We start from the raw sequence: 23816 nt of genomic DNA on the forward strand, positions 1-23816 counted from the left end.
AGGATCGACAGATCCAGGAAATGGGTGAATAGGAAAGTCAGGGCTCTAGTCTTATCTCTTGGTGGAGCATATGTTCCTCATGATAGGATTAGGTTCCATGTCCCACAATTGTTTCGGGATGATGGGGTTCATCTTTCAGAACAGGGGTGTGATTTGTTTTTAGAGGATTTGATGCTGGGATTAAGGGGTTTGTTCAATTCTTTGGGTTGAGTGGACCAAGCTTTAGCTGATCCACTCTTGTGGCATAGAATTTGGGCAGGTGAGGTATTCGGGGGTTAAATTGAGGTGTTTAAGGCATTCTCAAAAAGGGGCACTGCTTAGGGAACCATCAGGGCTTCATGTCTGGAGGGGATCTGGGTAGTGCCCTTGTGGAACCGGCTTGCGCATCATGGTGAACGCTTGTACGGTAGGGCCATGGTGTGGAGGTTGGAACCACATAACTGGCTCTAAGAGCAAGGAGGGAGAAATGCACCCATGTCCTTGACTCTGGAGTTACAGACTGATGAGAGTTGTTGCCTTTAGAAGGTGAGGGTATAATCCCTCATAGTTAGGCTTAGCCTCACCTGCCCAAAGTATTTTAATCTGATAATTGGCTGTATTGCATTTGATCTAGTATGTTATATTTAATAAATATAACATTATTCCAGTCTTGTGTCACGAGTCTTCCTTGGTGTGGGGGCAAAATAACATTGTAATGCAGATAGATCATAGCTGAAATGTGCTGGTATTAGAATTACTGAGAAATTACCTGATTGACTAGAAGTTAATGTAGACAGTGTAACCGCTATGTAATCACTACGTAAGAGCTATGTAATATGTATAACCCCTTGACTGGATATGCTTATGTCTTTGTTCTAACATGTATAAAAACCCTATGCAAGCAGTGCCGTGTTGCAGAGCTCCACCAAACATCATGGGAGACTGACCGTGCACACTTTGCTGCAGATCTGTTTGCAGTTTCCTTAAGGACCCCCAGTCCAACGAATCCCAAAACGTCACTATGTGGCAGGCACATATTAAACAGAGTAAAGCCTTTTGTACTATGGAACTATAGTTATAGGGAAAACACCTATTGCTCTTTTGTCTGTGGGACATCACATCACTTGTATATGACTCCTGAATTATTTCTGGGCCCTCCAACCCTATTTACAAAAGAGGTTACAAATCTACATATAAAGTGTATGCAAATGTTATGCAAATTCCTTTGCCAGTCCAACAGAAGTCCCAATCCACACATAGCATACTGCACCCAGAAATTCCTGGTCTGGCAGTGCCCTTAGTCTATTTTACCAATCAATTATTTGATCTGTGCTATAGTGATTTACTAAAGAATGATTCCCCAATGTCTGACATTATTTTAGAAGAAAAATTAAAATTGTTCTGGGTGCAGTTTTAGTTTGGAAGTGTCTGAAACTCAGTGTCAGTAAGCAGGAAAGAAGCAAGAAATAGTTTCTCCTATGGAATCATCTCATATAATCAGAAATTAGGGAAATTAGGGATTTCTGTTGTGGGAGAAGGCATTAACAAGGATCTCATTCTCAACCCAGTGTGTGTGTGTGTGTGTGTGTGTGTGTGTGTGTGTGTGTGTGTGTGTGTGTGTGTGTGTGTGTGTGTGTGTGTGTGTGTGTGTGTGTGTGTGTGTGTGTGTGGCTATCATGAAGGGATCCTGCACTACTGAATTTGTTACTTCACTACTGGATTTTATTAATATGTCTTCCATATATCCTGATAAGGCCAGTTTCAACTTCAACAACCTTCTTCAGTGGCATATATGGAAAATGAGGGTCACTTCTAGCATGGGTTCAAAGGGCAATGGATAATGATAACAACAACAACAATAAAAATCATAACCCGTCCTTCCTCCCAAAGGAGCCTATTCTTGCTGCAGCAACCTGTGGATAAAATAAGATGATTTAGAATTTGGTTAGAATAAGATGACGCTTCAGCAACAGGCAAGACTGCAATTCAGATGATCTAAAACCTGCTTTCCCTAAATACCTATTTTCAAACTCTACATTAAATTGCTCAGTGAACATATTTCTCTATTTCTAGTACTACGGATCAGACACATTATTTTGTTTTCATTGTAAGATGTTCCTTTGTGTTCAGATCAGGCCTCAGTACAATAATGTAGCACTTGGGAATGAAGATGCAGCCCAGAAGCCCAGCACTTGAGGCCAAGATGGAGAAGACCTGCACCGCTACCATGTATTTCCCCTTTGTGCTCAGGTAGGTGGGCACAAAGGAGACCCAGACACTGCAGAAGACCAGCATGCTGAAGGTGATCAGCTTGGCTTCATTGAAGGTCCCAGGCAGCTTCCTGGCTAGGAAAGCCACTATGAAGCAGATGGCAGCCAGGAAGCCCATGTAGCCAAGAGCAACATAAAACATGGCAACAGACCCTTCATTGCATTGCAGGATGATCTCTCCAGGCTGGGAGTGCATGTCAGAATCTGGGAACGGGGGAGAGATCATCAGCCAGATGGTGCAGATGACAACTTGGACACTGGAACAGAAAATGACAATGGAGTTGGCCAGACTCTTCCCCAGCCATCTTCTCACCTTGTTCCTTGGTTTTGTGGCCAGAAAGGCCAGCACCACAGTAATGGTTTTTGCCAACACAGAAGAGACGGCAACTGAGAAGATGATGCTAAAGGCTGTTTGTCTAAGAAGGCAGGTTGTTTTTCTTGGCTGTCCAATGAACAGGAAGGAGGACAAAAAGGAAAGCAGGAGGGAGATGAGGAGGAGGTAGGAGAGGTCCCGGTTGTTAGCTTTGACTAATGGAGTTTCTAGGAATTTAATGAAGATTCCTAAAACAAAGCCTGTAATTAAGGACAATACTATGGCAAAGGAAGCCAAAAGGACCCCCAAATGTTCTTCATAGGCCAAGAAGGTGATTATCTTGGGAACACATTGATCTTGGGCCTTGTTTGGATGTTGATCATCTGGACACCGGGTACAATGCTCTGCATCTGTGAAGAACAAGAGTAATATTAATTTATATCCATCTGCACTACATTACATTTACAGAAGGGAATTCCAAAGCACTTCCCAGTATAATAAAACACGACTTCATCAATAAAAATCAATAAAATTAGTAATGCCATTGCATATGACCCAGGAGATCAGGAATTGTAATTCATAGTATTACAGGCCAGGGAAAACCTGGGGGAACAGATATGCAGTGCATGGGGAAAACAATGGGGAGGGGAGAACATTCCACATAGCAGGGACCACAATGGAGAAGGCTCTCCTTCACATGTCACAACAATTATATCTAATGCTTTAGGTTGAGAAAAATGGTTTGGCCTCAGATCACTTAGTGATCCCTCCTCATGGCTGAGCAAGCTTTCAGTGATTTAAATATTTCTATTATTTTGTCCCAAGCAGTTTTTAAAAGAATATCAGAAACCATCATCATGATAACAGTTTAAAATATAGAATGAAATACCTGAGACTTGGAACAGAACTCATGCCTCTCGAGTCAAAGGTCAGCCCTTAAGCTACTAATCAAAAGGGACCTCATGGGCCACTCACTTCTATTTCCTGCCCAAAACCAGGAGTTCTACATGAATTGTAGTTTCTAATATGTAGGAATACAATTGTAAAACATGAAGGCCTTTATGCTGAGAAATCATATGACATCAATGTTATGTTAAGGACAGTAATGCCAGAAATATCTAATATGACTTTCTTAGCAGGCATGTATGTACACATGAGGAAAATGTGTGCACTTTATAAGTATAATAAAAAAATATATTTGGCTAAGTTTTATTCAGGTAAACCCAGGGAAATTAATGGACCATAATAAGCCATAGTCATTAATTTCAGTGGATATTACTCTGAGTAAAATCAATAATCTCATGCAACTGGGCACTTCTGCATTCTCTGATATCCATGTGAATCTTTGGCCTGTTATTTTCCACTGGAGTCACCCACCTTCCTGAGTGGAGATGGTCCCCTCTGCGCAGATAATGCAGTCATAGCAGCAAAGTGGCTGTCCTTCCTGAATCACCTTGACAAATCCGGGGTGACAGCTTTCCACACACCTGGAAGGAGGCAGAGCCTAAGCATAAAGACAAGGAGCATCAAGAGAAATGTGTTAGTGGTAAATTGTCTATGGAAATGGGACACAAGAACAGAAAGGACCCAATGGAACCTCTAGTGCCATTGTTTAATTTAATTTCCAGGTAGCCTCTGTGGGATAGAGTGCAGATTTCCAGCTATGGCAGGCTCACCATCTACACTCATTCCTGCACCGGAATAGCCTAACTTCAGTTACCCATGCTCTGATAACCACCCGGTTGTACTATTGCAATATGCTGTAGGTAGGGCTACCTTTGAAGATGGTTTGGAAACTGCTGTCGGTGCAAAATGTGGCTGACAGGCTGCTCACTGTGGGGCTGTCAAATGGGAACATCTCCAATAACTTCAGTGGTTTCTGTTTTGTCCCCCAACCCAATTCAAAATGTTGCTTTGTTGTTATGTGCCTTCAAGTCGAGTACGACTTGTGGCGACCCTATGAATCAGCGACCTCCAAGAGCATCTGTTGTGAACCACCCTGTTCAGATCTTGTAAGTTCAGGTCTGTGGCTTCCTTTATGGAATCAATCCATCCCTTGTTTGGCCTTCCTCTTTTTCTACTTCCTTCTGTTTTCCCCAGCATTATGGTCTTTTCTAGTGAATCATGTCTTCTCATGATGTGTCCAAAGTATGATAACCTCAGTTTCATCATTTTAGCTTCCAGTGATAGTTCCGGTTTACTTTGTTCTAACACCTGATTATTTGTCTTTATCACAAAGCTCTCCTCCAACACCACATTTCAGATGAGTTGATTTTTCTCTTACCTACTTTTTTCACTGTCCAACTTTAATCTCCATACATAGAGATTGGGAATATCATGGTCTGAATGATCCTGGTTTTAGTGTTCAGTGATACATCTTTGCTTCTGAGAACCTTTTCAAGTTCTCTCATACCTGCCCTCACCAGTCCTAGCCTTCTTCTGATTTCTTGACTATTGTCTCCATTTTGGTTATCCTTGACAAGTTCAATGTCCTGATTGTCAACTTTAAAGTTACATAAATCTTTTGTCATTACTTTAGTCTTTTTGACGTTCAGCTGAAGTCCTGCTTTTGTGCTTTCTTCTTTAATGTTCATCTGCATTCAATTCAAATCATTACTGGTTTCTGCTAGTAGTATGGTATCATTTGCATATCTTAAATTATTGATATTTGTACTTCTGTATAAAGCCCTAAATATATCAGGACCAAAGTTCTTGAAGGTGGAGGGCTCACAAATACCTGCCAGCCTGACGTTGAGATCTACAGGGAGGCTCTGCCTCTATCCCTGTTGACTAGAGCAGCATATTGCATGGTAAACCAGTTAAGGACCTTCCCTGTTGCAGCACCCCAGTTATAGGAATTCATTTGCATATCTTGCAATGTACCCTCTAATGAATTATTATTATATATTCATTAATTTATATTCCATCCTTCCTCTCAATAGGAACCCAGGGCGGCAAACAAAAGCACTAAAAACATTCTAAAACATCATAAAAATGAATCTTAAAAATATATTAAAAACAAAAACATCCTTAAAAACATTAAAACAAAACAACTTTAAAACCATTGTGGGTTTTTTTAAAAAAAATAAAATAAAAGTTTTAAAAACATGTTAAAAAGAAATTCCAACACAGATGCAGACTGGGATATCTACTTAACAGGCTTGTTGAGAGAGGAAGTTTGTCTATAGGTGACAAAAAGATAACAGAGTTGGCACTGGACTAATATTTAAGGGGAGGGAATTCCACAGGGTAGGTGCCACTACATTAAAGGTCAGCTTCCTAGGTTGTGTGCAATGGATCTTCTGATAAGATGGTATCTGCAGGAGGCCCTCACTTGGTATCTGCAGAAGGCCCTTACTTGCAGAGTGCAGTGATCGACTGGATATATAAGGGATAAGACGGTCTTTCAGGTATCCTGGTTCCAAGCTGTATAGGGCTTTGTACACCAAAACTAGAACATTGAACTTGGCCTGGTAGCAAATGGGCAGCCAGTGCTATTCTTTCAGCAGTGCCACAGTGAGCAATCTCACCACTGCATTTTGCACCAGCTGGAGCTTCTAGTCCAACCTCAGAGGCAGCCCCGCATAGAGCACATTACAGTAGTCAAGCCTGAAGGTTAGCAGTATGTGGACAACAGTGGTCAGGCTATCCTGGTCCAGAAACGGCCACAGCTGTCTCACCAGCCGAAGCTGGTAAAAGGCACTCCTAGCCACAGAGGACACCTGGGCCTCTAGCAACAAAGATGGATCCAGGAGCACCCCCAGACTATGGACCTGCTCTTTCAGAGGGAGTAGAACCCCATCCAAAGCAGGCAACTGACCAATTATGCAAACTTGGGAACCACCAACCCACATAGCCTCCATCTTGCTAGGATTCAGACTCAGTTTATTGACCCTCATCCAGCCCACCACTGAGTCCAGGCACTACTCCAGGGCTTGCACAACCTCTCCCAATTCAGACGTTACAGAGAAATAGATCTGGGTCTTATCAGCATACTGCTGACACCTTACCCCAAATCTGCTGATGACCATTCCCAAGGGCTTCATATAGATGTTAAAAAGCATGGGGGACAAGACAGTATCCTGCGGCACCCCACAGCACAACTGCTGGACAATCACCCAATGCTATTCTCTGAAAATGACCTTGGAGATAGGATCAGAACCACTGATACCCATGTCACCAAATCGGCCCAAAAGGATACCATGGTCAATGGTATCAAAAGTCACCGAGAGATCAAGTAAGAATAACAGGGTTGCACTCCACCTGTCCTTCTCCTGATAAAGGTCATCCATCAAGGTGACTAAGACCAATTCAGCCCCAAAACCAGGCCTGAACCCACACTGGAATGGCTCCATCTGTTTCATCCAAGAGTATTTGAAATTGCTGAGCCACAAACATCTCAATAACCTTCCCTAAGAAGGGGGTATTTGCAACCTGTCAGCAGTTGTCACAAACTAATGGGTCCAGGGTGGGCTTTTTCAGGAGAGGTTGGTTCTCCACCTCTTTTAAGGCAGATGGAACCACTCCATCCTGCAATGATGTGTTGACCACACCCTAGATCCACTTGGTCAACCCCCCTTGGCAAACTTTAATAAGCCAAGAAGGGCAAGGGTTGAGAGGACACATTGCTGGCAGCATCAATGCAATCATCTTGTCTACATTATCAGGCCACATCAATGGAAACTGTTCCAAAGAAGTTGCAGCAGACATTGCACTGGACACCTCATTGGGGACTACAGTAGATGTGGATGAGGCATCAAGACTGCTACAGAGGAGAGCAACATTACCCTCAAAGTGCCTTGCAAACAATTCACAGTGGGCCTCCGATGGGTCTAAATCTCCATTTCCTGGTGCTGATGTCAACAGACCTGTGCAGTAATTGTCACAAACTAATGGGTCCAAGCAGTGCTTTTTCAGAACCAGTCAGATCACTGCCTCTTTCAGGGCAGCTGGAGCCACTCCCTTCTGCAACACTGTGTTGACTACACCCTGGATTCACTTGGTCAACCCCCCTAAGCCAGCTTTAATAAGCCAAGAAGGGCAAGGGTCAAGAGGACACATTGCTGGCCACATCATCGCAAGCACCTTGCCCACATCATCAGGCCACATAATGTGAAACCACTCCCAAGAGGTTGCAGCAGATGTTGCACTGAACACCTCACTGGGGACTACAGTAGATGTGGATGGGGCATCAAAACTGCTACAGAGGCGAGCAACATTACTCTCAGAGTGTCTTGCAACCAATTCACAGTGGGCCTCTGATGGGTCAAAAACTCAATTTCATGGAGTTGATGTTAACAGACCCCTGATGTGGAAAAGCTCCACTGGATGGCTACTTGAGGATGTAATGGTAGCAGATAAGTAATCCGCCACCCAGACTGCCACACAGTAGGCCCAGTTATGATGTTGTACTCGTGCCTGATCAGCCTCACAACATGTTATTCACCACTTGCGCTCTAGCCATCGTCCAGTTTGTTTCACTGCCTTTAGCTCACTAGTGCACCAAGGTGCAAACCAGGCTCCACAATGCCGGAGAGGTCCCTTGGGAGCAACCTTCTCAAGAGCAGCCCAATCCGCCTTGCTATTCCACAGTATGTCAAGTGCTTCAACAGGGTCACCTAACTACTGAAAACTCCCCCAGGGCATTCAGGAATCCAGTGGATTCCATTAGTCTCCATCTTAGTCTGTCCACCAACTCTGCAGGCGAGGATTGGAGCCACAAGTCTAAACTTGTAGTCTGGGGTGACATCCACCCCCCCATCTCCAGACCACCCATGTCCCATGATTTTTCCCCACCTGGGTCAGCCATTTCGGCCACGCAATGGCACTCTGGTCGACGGTGAGCTGTGGGCCTAGGGATCCCTGTGTGCTGATACTCTCAAACTTCATTGTGAGGACAGATTTATTAGGAAATATCACCAAGTCCACAACATCCAAGTTGGCTGCCAGTTCTCCATGCTCATCCAAATACACTCTGCCCATGGAAAAATTATAAAACTGGGAAGTTCCAAGGAAACGGTGGAGCTAGAATTGGTGAGAGAACAACACTTAGAATATGGGAAACCTCACCATCTGTCCATTCTGCCCCCTATTTATGCTTGTATCTCTCTGACTTGGGGCTGGTTGCAGACTCAAGTAGCTGTGTGTCTTTTACAAATGTTTGCAAAGGGCCTTTTCTCATTCCTGAAATTGCACTGTCAGCTTTAGCAGTTTGGGAAGAATATAAACACCTTCAGAACTTGGCTTTTCTCTCAGGGAGAAAGCCAGGCACAGTCACTTCACCCAGTATTTTTTGGCATTCTTAAAGGCCAGCAAATTGTCAGTTACAGTATTGTGCAGTACAATCCTAAGCATGTCTCCTCAAAGCATGGAGGAGGCAGAGAGACCTTGGTCAGGACACACGAGCGAGAGCTTGCGCAATGCCATCTGCACTGCCCAAAGGGCTTACACAAAATGGGACACTGCAGCCAAAGGGTGGGATTACTTCAGTGATAGGGGTTGTGTCTTCTAAGGCCCATGTAAACGGGCATAAAGGGTGAACAGCAAGCAGTTTCACAACTGGGTTCGCAAAATGTTACCTTCCCATTACAGTCCACATATTCTCAGATAAGCCAATGATTCTAGAATTGTACAATCAATTGTCATGTTCAGCAGAGATGTTTGTGATAGGAAAGGAAATACCTCCCATGGCTGTAGCCTTGAAACGTCCAGCCTGTCCTTCCCCCTCCACTTAGATCTAGATGAATAAGCGATGTCTAAGGCCCGTGCCATGGCTTGGACAGCGTTGTAAATCCTGTGGCTGTCTAGAGACAGAATTCTTTCCAGGTCATCTTGGGGCAACATCTCCACATTGTCTCTCACTCTGCATCTTTTCCAGCCATTTACTGACAATGTGTGCTTTGAATAGAAACAACGAAAAATTTTCTGCATGTATTTTATCATAAAATACTGAAAGGGTTCAATATTATATTTTAGCCTTTTATTTGTTTCAATCAAAAAGGAAAAAATACCATGGATGTGTTGGAAAGATAACTGAGGGTTCATTGAGTCACTGGAGATGTCCCACATTGCTGTTGTGACCAAGACTCTGAAGAAGTTTCTTGCTCAACTTAACTCCAACGTAATGTATGCTGTTTCACGCAACAACACACACACGTCAACAGGAACAGGGTGAGGAGATGGCTGGGAAAGAGTCTGGCCAACTCCATTGTCATTTCCTGTTCCAGTGTCCAAGTTGTCATCTGCACCATCTGGCTGGGGATCTCTCCCCCATTTCCAGATTCTGACATGCACTCCCAGCCTGGAGAGATCATTCTACAATGCAATGAAGGGTCTACCAATATGTTTTATTGTCCCCTCAGCTACATGGGCTTCCTGGCTTCCATCTGCTTGCTGCTTCACGGTGGCTTTCCTAGCCAGGAGGCTGCCTAGGGCCTTCAATGAAGCCAAGCTGATCACCTTCAGCATGCTGGTCTTCTGCAATGTTTGGGTCTCCTTTGTGCCCACCTATCTGAGCACGAAGGGGAAATACATGGCAGCCGTGCAGGTCTTCTCCATCTTAGTCTCTAGTTCTGGGCTTCTGGGCTGCATCTTTATTCCGAAGTGCTACATTATTGTCCTGAGGCCTGGTCTGAACACAAAGGAACATCTTACAATGAAAACAAAATAATCTGTCTGATCCGTAGTACTAGAAATAGAGAAATAGTGTTTGAAAATAGGTACTGTATTTAGGAAAAGCAGATTTGAGATCATCTGAACTGCAGTCTTGCCTGTTGTTGAAGCATCATCTTATTCTAACCATATTCTAAATCATTTTATTCTAACCAAAGTCTATTGCAGCAGGAACAGGCTTTTTGGGGAGTTGGGAAACAGTGTACTAAAGACACTTCTCACATGTTCAGACACTACTGTCTTTAGATCATTCATCTAATAATGAATAATTGCCACCACAGCAATGAAGGCTCGTGACACATATATGGAGTAATGTTATATTACACATAATCAATTGAATCCAAATCAGCCAATCATTATATATCAAATAGTTCAGGCAGGTAAGGCTCCACCTATCTGGGAGGGTATAGACCCTCCAATACAGAGGCAACTCAGTCACATTGGACTGTAACTCCCCAGTCAAGGATGTGGGAAAACTTCTCTCTCCTTGCTATTGGAGTCAGGTATGTGGTTCTAACCCCTGCATCCTGGCCCCACTGTACAGGCATTCACCATGATGCGGAAGCTGGTCCCACGTGGACACTCCCTAGATCCACACAGACATTACACCCTGATGTTTCCCCAGGGAGTGCCCTTTACCAAAATGCCTCATCCTCCTTACTTTTAACCCCCATTACCTCACCTGCCCGAATTCCACGCCACAAGAGGGGATCAGCTGAAGCTTGGTCCCCTCAACCCAAAGAAAACAAACCCCCCAAACCCAACCTAAAATCCTCCAATAAAAGTCACACCCACGCTCCGAGAGATGGACGCCATCATCTCGAAACAAATGCGGTGAGTGAAACCTAATCTTATCATGAGGAATATAGGCCCCATCCAGGGACAAAACCAAGTCCCTAACCCTTTTGTTCACCCACTTCCTGGCCTTATTGATCCTGTTGGGGTGCTGCGCCCCCCTCCAAACTCTCCTCACCAGCGTGTCCGATCATACAAGAATAAGATCAGGACATGACTGTATGAGGCTAGTGAAATCCTGAGTGATTTTGAGAAGCAAATCCATACCCGGCCGCTTCACAAAGTCATCCCCCCCAAACACACCAGCAAAACATGGGGCCGAGTGGCCGAAGCCATAACACGGCACACCAAAGGCATTAATGCATCCCACACATACCCGTCTGAGCATCCCAGCTAACTGTCACCCAAGCAGAAAGCAGCGGCTACGTCCCAGCAAGAGAAGAGAAGGCCCTCCGATGTGCCCAAAATAGAATTGAATGGCCACAGGGAATGACCCTCACAGGAACTGGCAGGCTCTGGACACCTAAAGGAAACAGAAACAACAAAACGTGAGTATCCATACCCAATATACAACTTAAAATCGGGAGAACACCACTTTCCGATCGCCTGGATCCAATCAACGCTCATGCCCACAAGGTCCGCGGCCATGGTCGCCCCATTCCGAAAGGAATGCAGCCCATAGACTCCACCATCGCAACCATTGGCCAACAAGGCCGGCCGAACAATGGCCTGAAATTGAAAGAGTGACTGTTAATTCGGCCAGATAGGCGACTCATAAATAAAATTTTATTTATTTTATTTATTATTTATTTATTTAAACTGAGTCAGGGCAGAACCATCTGCATGTATAAAGAGATAATGCTTGCCCGCTGGCCTGACGGACAGAAATAGACATACTGCAATAACTGGGCATAATTCAGGAGCCTGGCAAATGCACAAAGAAATAACACTGCCACGGCCCTTTTGATCAGTCTTAGGGACTTGTAGGGAAAACCTGACTACATTAGCACCTAATGTGCAATCGCCAAAGCATAAGGCTCAGTAGGACACATCACGCTTCGAGGATGCTAAAACTTTGCTAGGGAGAAAAGCACCATAGAACATCGTCAGAGTTACTGCGGTGAACAGGTGCGACTCATACTGAGATGAGCACATTGACCTAAATAAATGTAGGATCTGGAGGAGAACATTGGGTGTGATTTCCCTCCTCCCATCAGCGGCCCTGTGAGCGGAACGCAACCAACCCTGAAGGACCTTTCTGACCCTAAATTTTACAGAATGATCCTGCCATCCTCTAGCCTTGGAAATAAAGGCCAGCGCAAAGAGGTGTCCGGCGACAGTAGAAACAGAATGAGATTGCCCTTTCAGATATAACGTAAACTGCAGCGAATGTGAAACAGGAATAGGCCACACAGGAGACAAAGCACTACTGGCATGGAATGCCTGGAACGTTCCAAAGGCACACTGGTACACCCTCTGAATGCAGGGAGCAAGGGCAGAAGTTATAGCTGAAGAACGCCACCTGCCAATCACCTGGACATCCTCGATGTTCAAGCCCACGAGGGCAGCGGCTGTAGCCACTCCAGTCTGAAAGGAATGCAGCCAATAGACTCCAACATTGCAACCACTGGCTAGCAAGGCCTGCCGAACAACGGCCCAAGACTGAAACTGAGTCGGGGCAGAACCATCTGCATGTATAAAGAGATAACACTGGCCCGCTGGCCTGATACACAACAATTGCTGCATAGAGGAAACTGGGCATAAATCAGGTACCTGGCAACTATATAAAGATGAAAGCTGCCATGGCTCTTTTGATCAGTCTTAAAGACATTTAAGGAGAACCTCATTAATTCTGCACCTAACGTGCAATCGCCAGTATAAGGCATGACAGGACACATCGCGCTTTGAGGAAAACAATACTTCACTAGGGTGAAAAGCACCATAGAACATTGTCACGAGTTACTGCGGCGAACAGGTGTGACTCATACAGAGATGAGCACATTGACCTAAATAAAAGCAGGATCTGAAGGAGGACATCAAGCGTGATTGGCCTCCTCCGGTCAGTGGTCTTGGGAGGAGAACGCGGCCAACCCTCAAGGACCTTTCTGACCCTAAATCTACAGAATGATCCTGCATTCCTCTTGCCTTGGAATAAAGGCCAGCGCAGAGAGGTGTCAAGCAATAGTTATGACAGAAATAATTTTGCCCTTTTGAATATAGCATAAATAGCAGCAAACAAAATACAGGAATTGGCAAAGCAAAAGGCCGAGCATTATGAGCACGAAAAGCCTGGAATTTTCCAAAAACATGCTGGAAGGCTCTCTGAATACTGGAAGCAAGGGCAGAAGCTATGTGGCCCCCACTTCAAATTCCAAGGCTCCACAAAAGGAGGTAACGCTGGCTCGTATGGCCTGAATACAATCTGAACGCATGCCCATGAGGGCGGTGGCCGCTGCCGCTCCGGTTTGAAAGTAGTAGTCTCCTGTATCTCGCCACAGGCCCGTAAGGGCCCCCCAAACTTGAGATCAGAATTGCAATCGGGTTAGGGTGGACACGTCAAGAGGTATGAACAATTAATGCTGGCTTGTGTGATCAAAATACTTCCAGAATGCATGCCCACGAGGGCAGCTGTCACAGCCGCTCCTGTATGAAAGAAATGAAACCCCTAAACATAATGGCTTTGCGAACAGCATAGTAATAAACAAAATGGAATCGACGTGCAGCCATTGATACATATGGAAAGATAGTGCTGGCCCACTGGCCTAACAGAGAGAAAGCTCTGTCAGAGCGAAACCGGAGACAGAGTGGGCGATGGGCAGCCCCTCAGCTTCACCACTCAGTCACTAACCCACTGGTCCATCTTCAGCGTATGCACTGAACACAGCATGGCAATATGAGTGCAGGGCTCAAATATTACAATGACTTGCCCAGAAAGCTAATTTTACCAGGGCAAAAGGTTCCCTAAAAATATTGTTAACGCCAGTGCCTAGGATAACTGTCCTGGAAGAGGGGGGGAGCACTAAGAATCATCAACGGCAGGATCATCAATTGTACATCAGGGGCGAACAGCAACGTTCAGACCTCCGTCAGGCATGGCTTCGAAAGCCATTACCATATTATTCCAAGTCCCATCGAGTGAAGCCAGGATCAGATAGGTCTTCTGAAGTTCAGAGTGTTCAACGCCTCGGTCCATCAGCTCAGCAAACAAACGTCTGAATTCCGTGAGATGCTCACTCATTTCGCACTCACCTGTGAAGCGCATCTGGTAAAGCTTCCGTGCCAAACACAATCTAGATCCCACAGTCTGCTGCACATGAACAGCCTCCAACACGTCCCACATCTGTTTAGCGTTTGTAACATCTCTCACATGTAGCAGTTGAGAGTCAGATAGAGCCAGAAGTATAAAAGCCTGCGCCTTCTGATCTCTACGCGTCCAGGCCGCAGTCAGTACCACCGGAGTGGGTCCATCTATTGTGTCCCATAAATCCTCTTTTATCAGCAAAGCCTGCATCCTTGGCTTCCAGCTGCCATAATTCTTTTCCGTCAATCTTTCCATTGGCAAGCCTCCCCCAGACAGGTTTACAGCCATGTTGCTCACCTCCATCTGGTACAATCAATCAAGCTGCCCTCTCTGGAACTCCATCTGCCGTTCAGACCAGCAACTTACTCCCATGTAATGCGCTGTGGATCTGGGCCCATAACCCTGTTGACGTGTGTGCGTTGTTGCGTGAAACAGCATACATTATGTTGGAGTTAAGTTGAGCAAGAAACTTCTTCAGAGCATTAGACCATGTTAAGAGTCTTTTATTAAGACATTATGGCTTAAGGCTTTAAGAGTAAATACATGTAGAGTTTCTTCAGTCACCCCCCCCCTCTGGGGGTAAACACAGAAGAGAACCTCTCAGTTCAGAGGCAATACACAGAGGACCAGCCTCACAGTTCAGAGGCATAAATCAGAAGACACAACTTACAGACTCTGTTAGAACTTTCCCAGTCTATCAGATGGTTACCATAGCAATGGCCTTGGCAGTCCGTTCCCAGACTGGGCTAAGACACAACTCCCCCTAGTTACAGTTTTGCAGACTTGATGGAAAACAGACTCAGTGACAGTGCGGTTCAATGGTCAACAGTTCCCTGGTTTTGTGGCCAGAAAGGCCAGCACCACAATGATGGTTTTTGCCAACACAGAAGAGACGGCAACCGAAAAGATTATGCTGAAGGCTGTTTGTCTGAGAAGGCAGGTTGTTTTTCTTGGCCGGCCAATGAACAGAAAGGAGGACAAAAAGGAAAGCAGGAGGGAGATGAGGAGGATGTAGGAAAGGTCCCGGTTGTTGGCTTTGACTATTGGAGTTTCTAGGAATTTAATGAAGATTGCTAACACAAAATATGTAGTTACAGATAAAAATATGGCCAAGGAAGCCAAGAGGATCCCCAAATGCTCTTCATAGGCCGAGAAGGTGATAATTTTGGGAACACATTGATCTTGGGCCTTGTTTGGATGTTGGTCATCTGGACACTGGGTACAATGCTCTGCATCTGTGAAGAACAAGAGTAATATCAATTTATATCCATCTGCACTACATTTGCAGAAGGGAACACCAAAGCAGTTCCCAGTATAATAAAACATGACTACATCAATAAAAATTAATAAAATTAGTAACAACATTGCATATGACCCAGGAGATCAGGAATTGTAATTCATAATATTACAGGGAAAACCTGGGGGAACAGATATGCAGTGGATGGTGAAAACAATGGGGAGGGGAGAGCATTTCATATGGCAGGGACCACAATGGAGAAGGCTCTCCTTCACATGTCACAACAATTATATCAAGTGCTTTAGGTTGAGAAAAATGGATTGGCCTCAGATCACTTAGTGATCCCTCCTCCTGTCTGAGCAGGCTTTCATTGGTTTAAGTATTTCTTTTATTTTGTCCCAAGCAGCTTTTAAAACAATATTAGAAACAATCATCATGAGAACAGTTTAAAATATGGAAGAGTAATGAAATACTTGAGACTTATAAGAGAACTTACAAGGTCAGCCCTTGAGCTACTAATCAAAAGGGACCTCATGGGCCACTCACTTCTATTTCCAGCCCAAAACCAGGAGTTCTACATGAATTGTACTTTCTAATATGTAGGAATATAATTCTACAACATGAAGTCTTTCATACCAAGAAATCATATGAAGTTGCCAATGTTATGTTAAGGGCAGTAATGCCAGAAATACCTAATATGACACTCTTAACAGGGACCATATAGAGGCCGAGCTATATGAAATCTCTGTGCCTGAAACTATTATCACATGTTGGAGTGCGTGGTGCCTCTTGTGTGAAGCATAACCAACACTTTTCTGCATTAGTGCTCTTCAGTTCCCAGTTCAGAGGATTTTTTCCCAGTCAATGTAGGTTCCTAAATGCCATGGACTGTGACTCTAAGCAAGAAGGCATGTATGTACACATGAGGAAAATGTGTGCACTTTATATGTAAAGTAAAGGTTTATATTTGGCTAAGTTTTATTCAGGTAGACCCATTGAAATTAATGGACCATAATTAGCCATAGTCATTAATTTCAGTGGATTTTACTTTGAGTAAAAGTTAGTTCACTACAACCAATAATCACATGCAACTGGGCAGTTCTACATTTCTCTTTTTAAAAGCCCATGATATCTCTGTGAATCTTTGCCCTGTGGCCTAAGGATGTCCCTTTCCATTGGAGTCACTCACCTTCCAGAGTGGAGATGGTCCCTTCCCCGCAGGGAACACAGTCATAGCAGCAAAGTGGATTTCCTTCCTGAACCACCTTGACAAATCCAGGGCGGCAGCTTTCCACACACCTGGAATGAGGCAGGGCCTAAGCATAAAGACAAGGAGCATCAAGGAATATGTGTTAGTGGAAAATTATCCATGGAAATGAGACACAGGATTGGAAAGAATTCAACAGAACCTCTAGAGCCATGGTTTAATTTAATTTCCAGGCAGCCTCTGTGGGAAGGAGTGCAGATTTCAAGCTTTGGCAGGCTCACTAGCTACAATTATTCCTGGACGAGAATAGCATGACCTCAGTTACCCATACTCTGAAAACCACCCAGTTGTGCTATTGCAATACATTATATGTAGGGCTACCTTTGAAGATGGTCTGGAAACTGATGCCAGTGCATAATGTGACTGACAGGCTGCTCACTGTGGGGCTGTCAAATGGGAACATCTCCAATAACTTCAGTGGTTTCTGTTTTGTCCCCCACCCCAATTCAAAATGTTGCTATGTGCCTTCAAGTTGAGTACGACTTATGGCGACCCTATGAATCAGTGACCTCAAAGAGCATCTGTCATGAACCACTCTGTTCAGATCTTGTAAGTTCAGGTCTGTGGCTTCCTTTATGGAATTAATCCATCTCTTCTTTGGCCTTCCTCTTTTTCTACTCCCTGCTGTTTTCCCCAGCATTATTGTCTTTTCTAATGAATCATGTCTTCTGATTATGTGTCCAAAGTAAGATACCCTCAGTTTCATCATTTTAGCTTCTAAAGATAGTTCTGGTTTAATTTGCTCTAACACAAAATCATTTGTCTTTTTTGCGGTCCATGGTATGCGCAAAGCTCTCCTCCAACACCACATTTCAAATGAATTGATTTTTCTCTTATCCACTTTTTTCACTGTCCAGCTTTCACATCCATACATAGAGATCGGGAATACCATGGTCTGAATGATCCTGACTTTGGTGTTCAGTGATGCATCTTTGCATTTGAGGACCTTTTCTAGTTTTCTCATAGCTGCCCTCTCCAGTCCTAGCCTTCTTCTGATTTCTTGATTATTGTCTCCATGACTGTGCCGAGGTATTGATAATCCTCCACAAGTTCAGTGTCCTCATTGTCAGCTTTAACGTTACATAAATCTTCCGTTGTCATTACTTAAGTCTTTTTAATGTTCAACTGTAGTCCTGCTTTTGTGATTTCCTCTTTAACTTTCATCAGCATTCGCTCAAATCATTCATGGTTTCTGCTAGTAGTATGGTATTGTCTGCATAAATTGTTGATATTGTTGACCAGTGCAGCATGTTGTATGGTAACCCAAGAAATAACCTTCCCTTTTGCAGCACCACAGATTATAGGAATTTATTTACATATATCAGGGTATAGAATACCCTGGGATTCTAATCAATTATTATTATTTATTTATTAGATTGATATCCAGTCCTTCCTCCCAATAGGAACCCAGCGCGGCAAACATAAGCACTAAAAACACTATAAAACATCATAAAGACAAACTTTAAAATAAAAACAAAAAATCCTTAAAACGTATTAAAACAAAACAACATTTAAAATATTGTGGGTATTTTTTTTAAGAAATAAAAGCTTTAAAAACATGTTAAAAAGCAATGCCAAAGCAGACTGGGATAAAGTCTCTACTTCAAAGGCTTGTTGAGAGAGGAAGGTTGTCTATAGGCACCGAAAAGATAACAGATGGCACCAGTCTAATATTTAAGGGGAGGGAACTCAAAAGGGTAGCTGCAACTACACCTAAGGTCAGCTCCTATGTTGTGCAGAATGGATCTCCTGATAAGATGGTGTCTGCAGAAGGCCCCCACCTGCAGAGGGCAGTGATCAACTGGGTATATAAGGGGTAAGGCGGTATTTCAGGTATCCTGGGCCCAAGTTATATAGGGCTTTGTATACCATACCAGCACCTTGAACTTAGCCCCATAGCTAATGGGCAGCCAGTGCAATTCTTTCAGCAGTGGGGTGACATGTTAGAGATACCCTCCCCCAGTGAGCGGAAAGAGGACTGCATTAGAAGTAGGAATGGATAAAAACATTTTTTTTCAAATTCAATTACAATTAAATGCTTCTTTTAAAAAAGAAGACAGTTCAAGATGAAATCTGAATGTAACACAAATGTGAAATCCTACATTTCTGTTAAATGTGGTTAAAAAAACTAAATTCATGACCCTCTGCAAAACATAATGTCTAGTCTTCTATGAGATAAAGTGTAGGAAATATATTGTTGAGGCATTAAAATACTGTACTATTGTATTGTATTAATTGTATTAATTGCAGCAATTTATGTTAACCAAACATGGTAATTTACTTTCCCTCTCTTAAAGAAACACTGTTTTGCCCACTAAATATCAGGTTTGTTTTTTGAAAGTTTGGGGATAAGACATAGGAAGAACCAATATTAGTCTTACTGAAAGTGGACCCACTGAGTTACATGGGTCTAGAATCTAGAATACCTATTGCTGAAAGATGGGTCATAATTCAGTAAGTGAACTCACTTTGCATTCTGGCGTGAGTTCAGAGAACCAAAAAACCATTTTTCAATTTCCTGTCTCTTTTCTCTAAACCGAGGCTCATCAGTCTTGCTTCTCTTCCCCATCCATTGATCAGCACTCAAAGAGACAGAAAGAGAGTCAGAAAGACAGACTTTGCTTTTCCAAGGTATCTGGGTAAGAGTCAAATCCAGTGGAACTAATTATTTAAAATAAGCTTCTGTATTGATTTAAATGTTAGTTATCTTCAGTCAGACAAGACAACGCATGTCAGATACAAGTACAACCAATCTAAACAACCAAAAAAGTAACAAAACCTCAACGCATATGCCAAAAAACAAAATCTACTATGTGATCTGGTTAACAAGAAAACCAACAGTAAGAACCTCCTGCAAAACTGTCACTTTGAACATACATGTGTCCAGCTCTGCCACGTTTCTGTAGATGGGTGATGTACAAATAAAGCTTGCATGTGCTCTGAAACCAGCTTTTTGAAAATCTGAGCCAATTCAACAGTAGGCACGGTTACGATGTTATACTCATGTCCAATCAGCCTCACATTCACCACTTGCACTCTAGCCGTCGTCCAGCTTGTTTCACTGCCTTTAGCTCACTGGTGTACCAAGGTGCAAACCAGGCTTCACAATGCCGGAGAGGACCGTTGGGGGCAAACTTGTCAAGAGCCTGATCCGCCTTGCTCTTCCACAGTGTGACAAGTGCTTAAGAACATAAGAACATAAGAAGAGCCTGCTGGATCAGGCCAGTGGCCCATCTAGTCCAGCATCCTGTTCTCACCGTGGCCAACCAGGTGCCTGGGGGAAGGCCGCAAGCAGGACCCGAGTGCAAGAACACTCTCCCCTCCTGAGGCTTCCGGCAACTGGTTTTCAGAAGCATGCTGCCTCTGACTAGGGTGGCAGAGCACAGCCATCATGGCTAGTAGCCATTGATAGCCCTGTCCTCCATGAATTTGTCTAATCTTCTTTTAAAGCCATCCAAGCTGGTGGCCATTACTGCATCTTGTGGGAGCAAATTCCATAGTTTAACTATGTGCTGAGTAAAGAAGTACTTCCTTTCGTCTGTCCTGAATCTTCCAACATTCAGCTTCTTTGAATGTCCACGAGTTCTAGTATTATGAGAGAGGGAGAAGAACTTTTCTCTATCCACTTTCTCAATGCCATGCATAATTTTATACACTTCTATCATGTCTCCTCTGACCTGCATTTTCTCTAAACTAAAAAGCCCCAAATGCTGCAACCTTTCCTCGTAAGGGAGTCGCTCCATCCCCTTGATCATTCTGGTTGCCCTCTTCTGAACCTTTTCCAACTCTATAATATCTTTTTGGAGATGAGGCAACCAGAACTGTACACAGTATTCCAAATGCGGCCACACCATAGATTTATACAACGGCATTATGATATTGGCTGTTTTATTTTCAATACCTTTCCTAATTATTGCTAGCATGGAATTTGCCTTTTTCACAGCTGCCACACACTGGGTCAACATTTTCATCGTGCTGTCCACTACAACCCCGAGGTCTCTCTCCTGGTCGGTCACCGCCAGTTCAGACCCCATGAGCATGTATGTGAAATTAAGATTTTTTGCTCCAATATGCATAATTTTACACTTGTTTATATTGAATTGCATTTGCCATTTTTTTTGCCCATTCACTCAGTTTGGAGAGGTCTTTTTGGAGCTCTTCGCAATCCCTTTTTGTTTTAACAACCCTGAACAATTTAGTGTCGTCAGCAAACTTGGCCACTTCACTGCTCACTCCTAATTCTAGGTCATTAATGAACAAGTTGAAAAGTACAGGTCCCAATACCGATCCTTGAGGGACTCCACTTTCTACAGCCCTCCATTGGGAGAACTGTCCGTTTATTCCTACTCTCTGCTTTCTGCTTCTTAACCAATTCCTTATCCACAAGAGGACCTCTTCTCTTATTCCATGACTGCTAAGCTTCCTCAGAAGCCTTTGGTGAGGTACCTTGTCAAATGCTTTTTGAAAGTCTAAGTACACTATGTCCACTGGATCACCTCTATCTATATGCTTGTTGACACTCTCAAAGAATTCTAATAGGTTACTGAGACAGGACTTTCCCTTGCAGAAGCCATGCTGGCTCTGCTTCAGCAAGGCTTGTTCTTCTATGTGCTTAGTTAATCTAGCTTTAATCATACTTTCTACCAGTTTTCCAGGGACAGAAGTTAAGTTAACCGGCCTGTAATTTCCGGGATCCCCTCTGGATCCCTTTTTGATGATTGGTGTTACATTTGCCACTTTCCAGTCCTCAGGCACGGAGGAGGACCCGAGGGACAAGTTACATATTTTAGTTAGCAGATCAGCAATTTCACATTTGAGTTCTTTGAGAACTCTCGGGTGGATGCTATCTGGGCCCGGTGATTTGTCAGTTTTTATATTGTCCATTAAGCTTAGAACTTCCTCTCTCGTTACCACTATTTGTCTTAGTTCCTCAGAATCCCTTGCTGCAAATGTTAGTTCAGGTTCAGGGATCTGCCCTATATCTTCCACTGTGAAGACAGATGCAAAGAATTCATTTAGCTTCTCTGCAATCTCCTTATCGTTCTTTAGTACACCTTTGACTCCCTTATCATCCAAGGGTCCAATTGTCTCCCTAGATGGTCTCCTGCTTTGAATGTATTTATAGAATTTTTTGTTGTTGGTTTTTATGTTCTTAGCAATGTGCTCCTCAAATTCTTTTTTAGCATCCCTTATTGTCTTCTTGCATTTCTTTTGCCAGAGTTTGTGTTCTTTTTTATTTTCTTCATTCGGACAAGACTTCCATTTTCTGAAGGAAGACTTTTTGCCTCTAAGAGCTTCCTTGACTTTGCTCGTTAACCATGCTGGCATCTTCTTGGCCCTGGCGGTACCTTTTCTGATCTGCGGTATGCACTCCAGTTGAGCTTCTAATAGAGTGTTTTTAAACAACTTCCAAGCATTTTCGAGTGATGTGACCCTCTGGACTTTGTTTTTCAGCTTTCTTTTTACCAATCCCCTCATTTTTGTGAAGTTTCCTCTTTTGAAGTCAAATGTGACCGTGTTGGATTTTCTTGGCAATTGGCCATTTACATGTATGTTTAATTTAATAGCACTGTGGTCACTGCTCCCAATTGGTTCAACAACACTTACATCTCGCACCAGGTCCCGGTCCCCACTGAGGATTAAGTCCAGGGTTGCCATCCCTCTGGTCGGTTCCATGACGAACTGGTCTAGGGAATAGTCATTTAGAATATCTAGAAACTTTGCTTCTTTGTCATGACTGGAACACATATGCAGCCAGTCTATGTCTGGGTAGTTGAAGTCACCCATTACTACCACATTTCCTAGTTTGGATGCTTCCTCAATTTCATATCTCATCTCAAGGTCTCCCTGAGCATTTTGATCAGGGGGACGATAGATCATTCCCAGTATTAAGTCCCTCCTGGGGCACGGTATCACCACCCACAACGATTCTGTGGAGGAGTCTGCCTCTTTTGGGGTTTCGAGCTTGCTGGATTCAATGCCTTCTTTCACGTATAGAGCAACTCCGCCACCAATACGTCCTTCCCTGTCCTTCCGATATAGTTTATATCCAGGGATAACCGTATCCCACTGGTTTTCTCCATTCCACTAGGTCTCCGTTATGCTCACTATATCAATGCTCTTCTCTAAGACCAAGCACTCCAGTTCTTGCATCTTGGTTCGGAGGCTCCTAGCATTAGCGTACAGGCACTTGTAAGCAGTGTCTCTCTTCAAGTGTCTTTGGCACTTGTGGTTAGGCCTGTGGTAATTTTGCTCTTCTGAATTTATATCCTGTGCCCCTGCTCTCACAATGCCTACTTCTAGGCCTACCCCTTTTAAAATTTCATCATTTCTTTGGTTTTTATCCCAGGGGGGAGGTTTATTCTGAACCGGACCTTTCTCAGCTCCTGTCGGGTTTCCCCCCTCAGTCAGTTTAAAAGCTGCTCTGCTAACTTTTTAATTTTAAGTGCCAGCAGTCTTGTTCCATTCTGGTTCAAGTGGAGCCTGTCCCTTTTGTACAGGCCCGGCTTGTCCCAAAATGTTCCCCAGTGCCTAACAAATCCAAACCCTTCCACCCGACACCATCGTCTCATCCACGCATTGAGACTGCAAAGCTGGGCCTGTCTGGCTGGTCCTGCACGTGGAACTGGTAGCATTTCAGAGAAAGCCACCTTGGAGGTCCTGGCTTTCAGCATCCTACCTAGCAACCTAAATTTTGCTTCCAGGACCTCACGGCTGCATTTCCCCATGTCGTTGGTGCCAACGTGCACCACGACCACTGACTGCTTCCCAGCACTGTCTACCAAACTATCCAAACGATGGGCGATATCCGCAACCTTCGCACCAGGCAGGCAAAACACCTTGCGGTCTACACGCCCATCACACACCCCACTGTCTATGTTCCTAATGATCGAATCACCCACTACAAGGATCCCTCCACCCCCTGGAGATATATCCTCGGCACGAGAGGATAGCTGCTCATCCCCCAAGGAATGGGTCCCTTC

General features: G+C 43.9%; 1 protein-coding gene across 1 annotated transcript in view; it reads right to left on the reverse strand.

Moving 5' to 3' along the window:
- Nucleotides 1-2070: 2070 nt before the first annotated feature.
- The window catches only part of LOC133379039 (vomeronasal type-2 receptor 116-like), a 35358-nt gene continuing 13612 nt past the window's right edge, over nt 2071-23816 (reverse strand). Inside the window, exons 5-9 of the mRNA XM_061613648.1 lie at nt 16756-16882; nt 15425-15564; nt 8359-8586; nt 3940-4066; nt 2071-2972 (exon numbers count right to left, since the gene is read on the reverse strand). Of these exons, the coding sequence (XP_061469632.1) occupies nt 2071-2972; nt 3940-4066; nt 8359-8586; nt 15425-15564; nt 16756-16882 (1524 nt within the window). The remainder of the gene's footprint in view (nt 2973-3939; nt 4067-8358; nt 8587-15424; nt 15565-16755; nt 16883-23816) is intronic.

Source organism: Rhineura floridana, chromosome 3 (assembly GCF_030035675.1).
Source record: "Rhineura floridana isolate rRhiFlo1 chromosome 3, rRhiFlo1.hap2, whole genome shotgun sequence".
Classification (NCBI taxonomy): domain Eukaryota; kingdom Metazoa; phylum Chordata; class Lepidosauria; order Squamata; family Rhineuridae; genus Rhineura; species Rhineura floridana.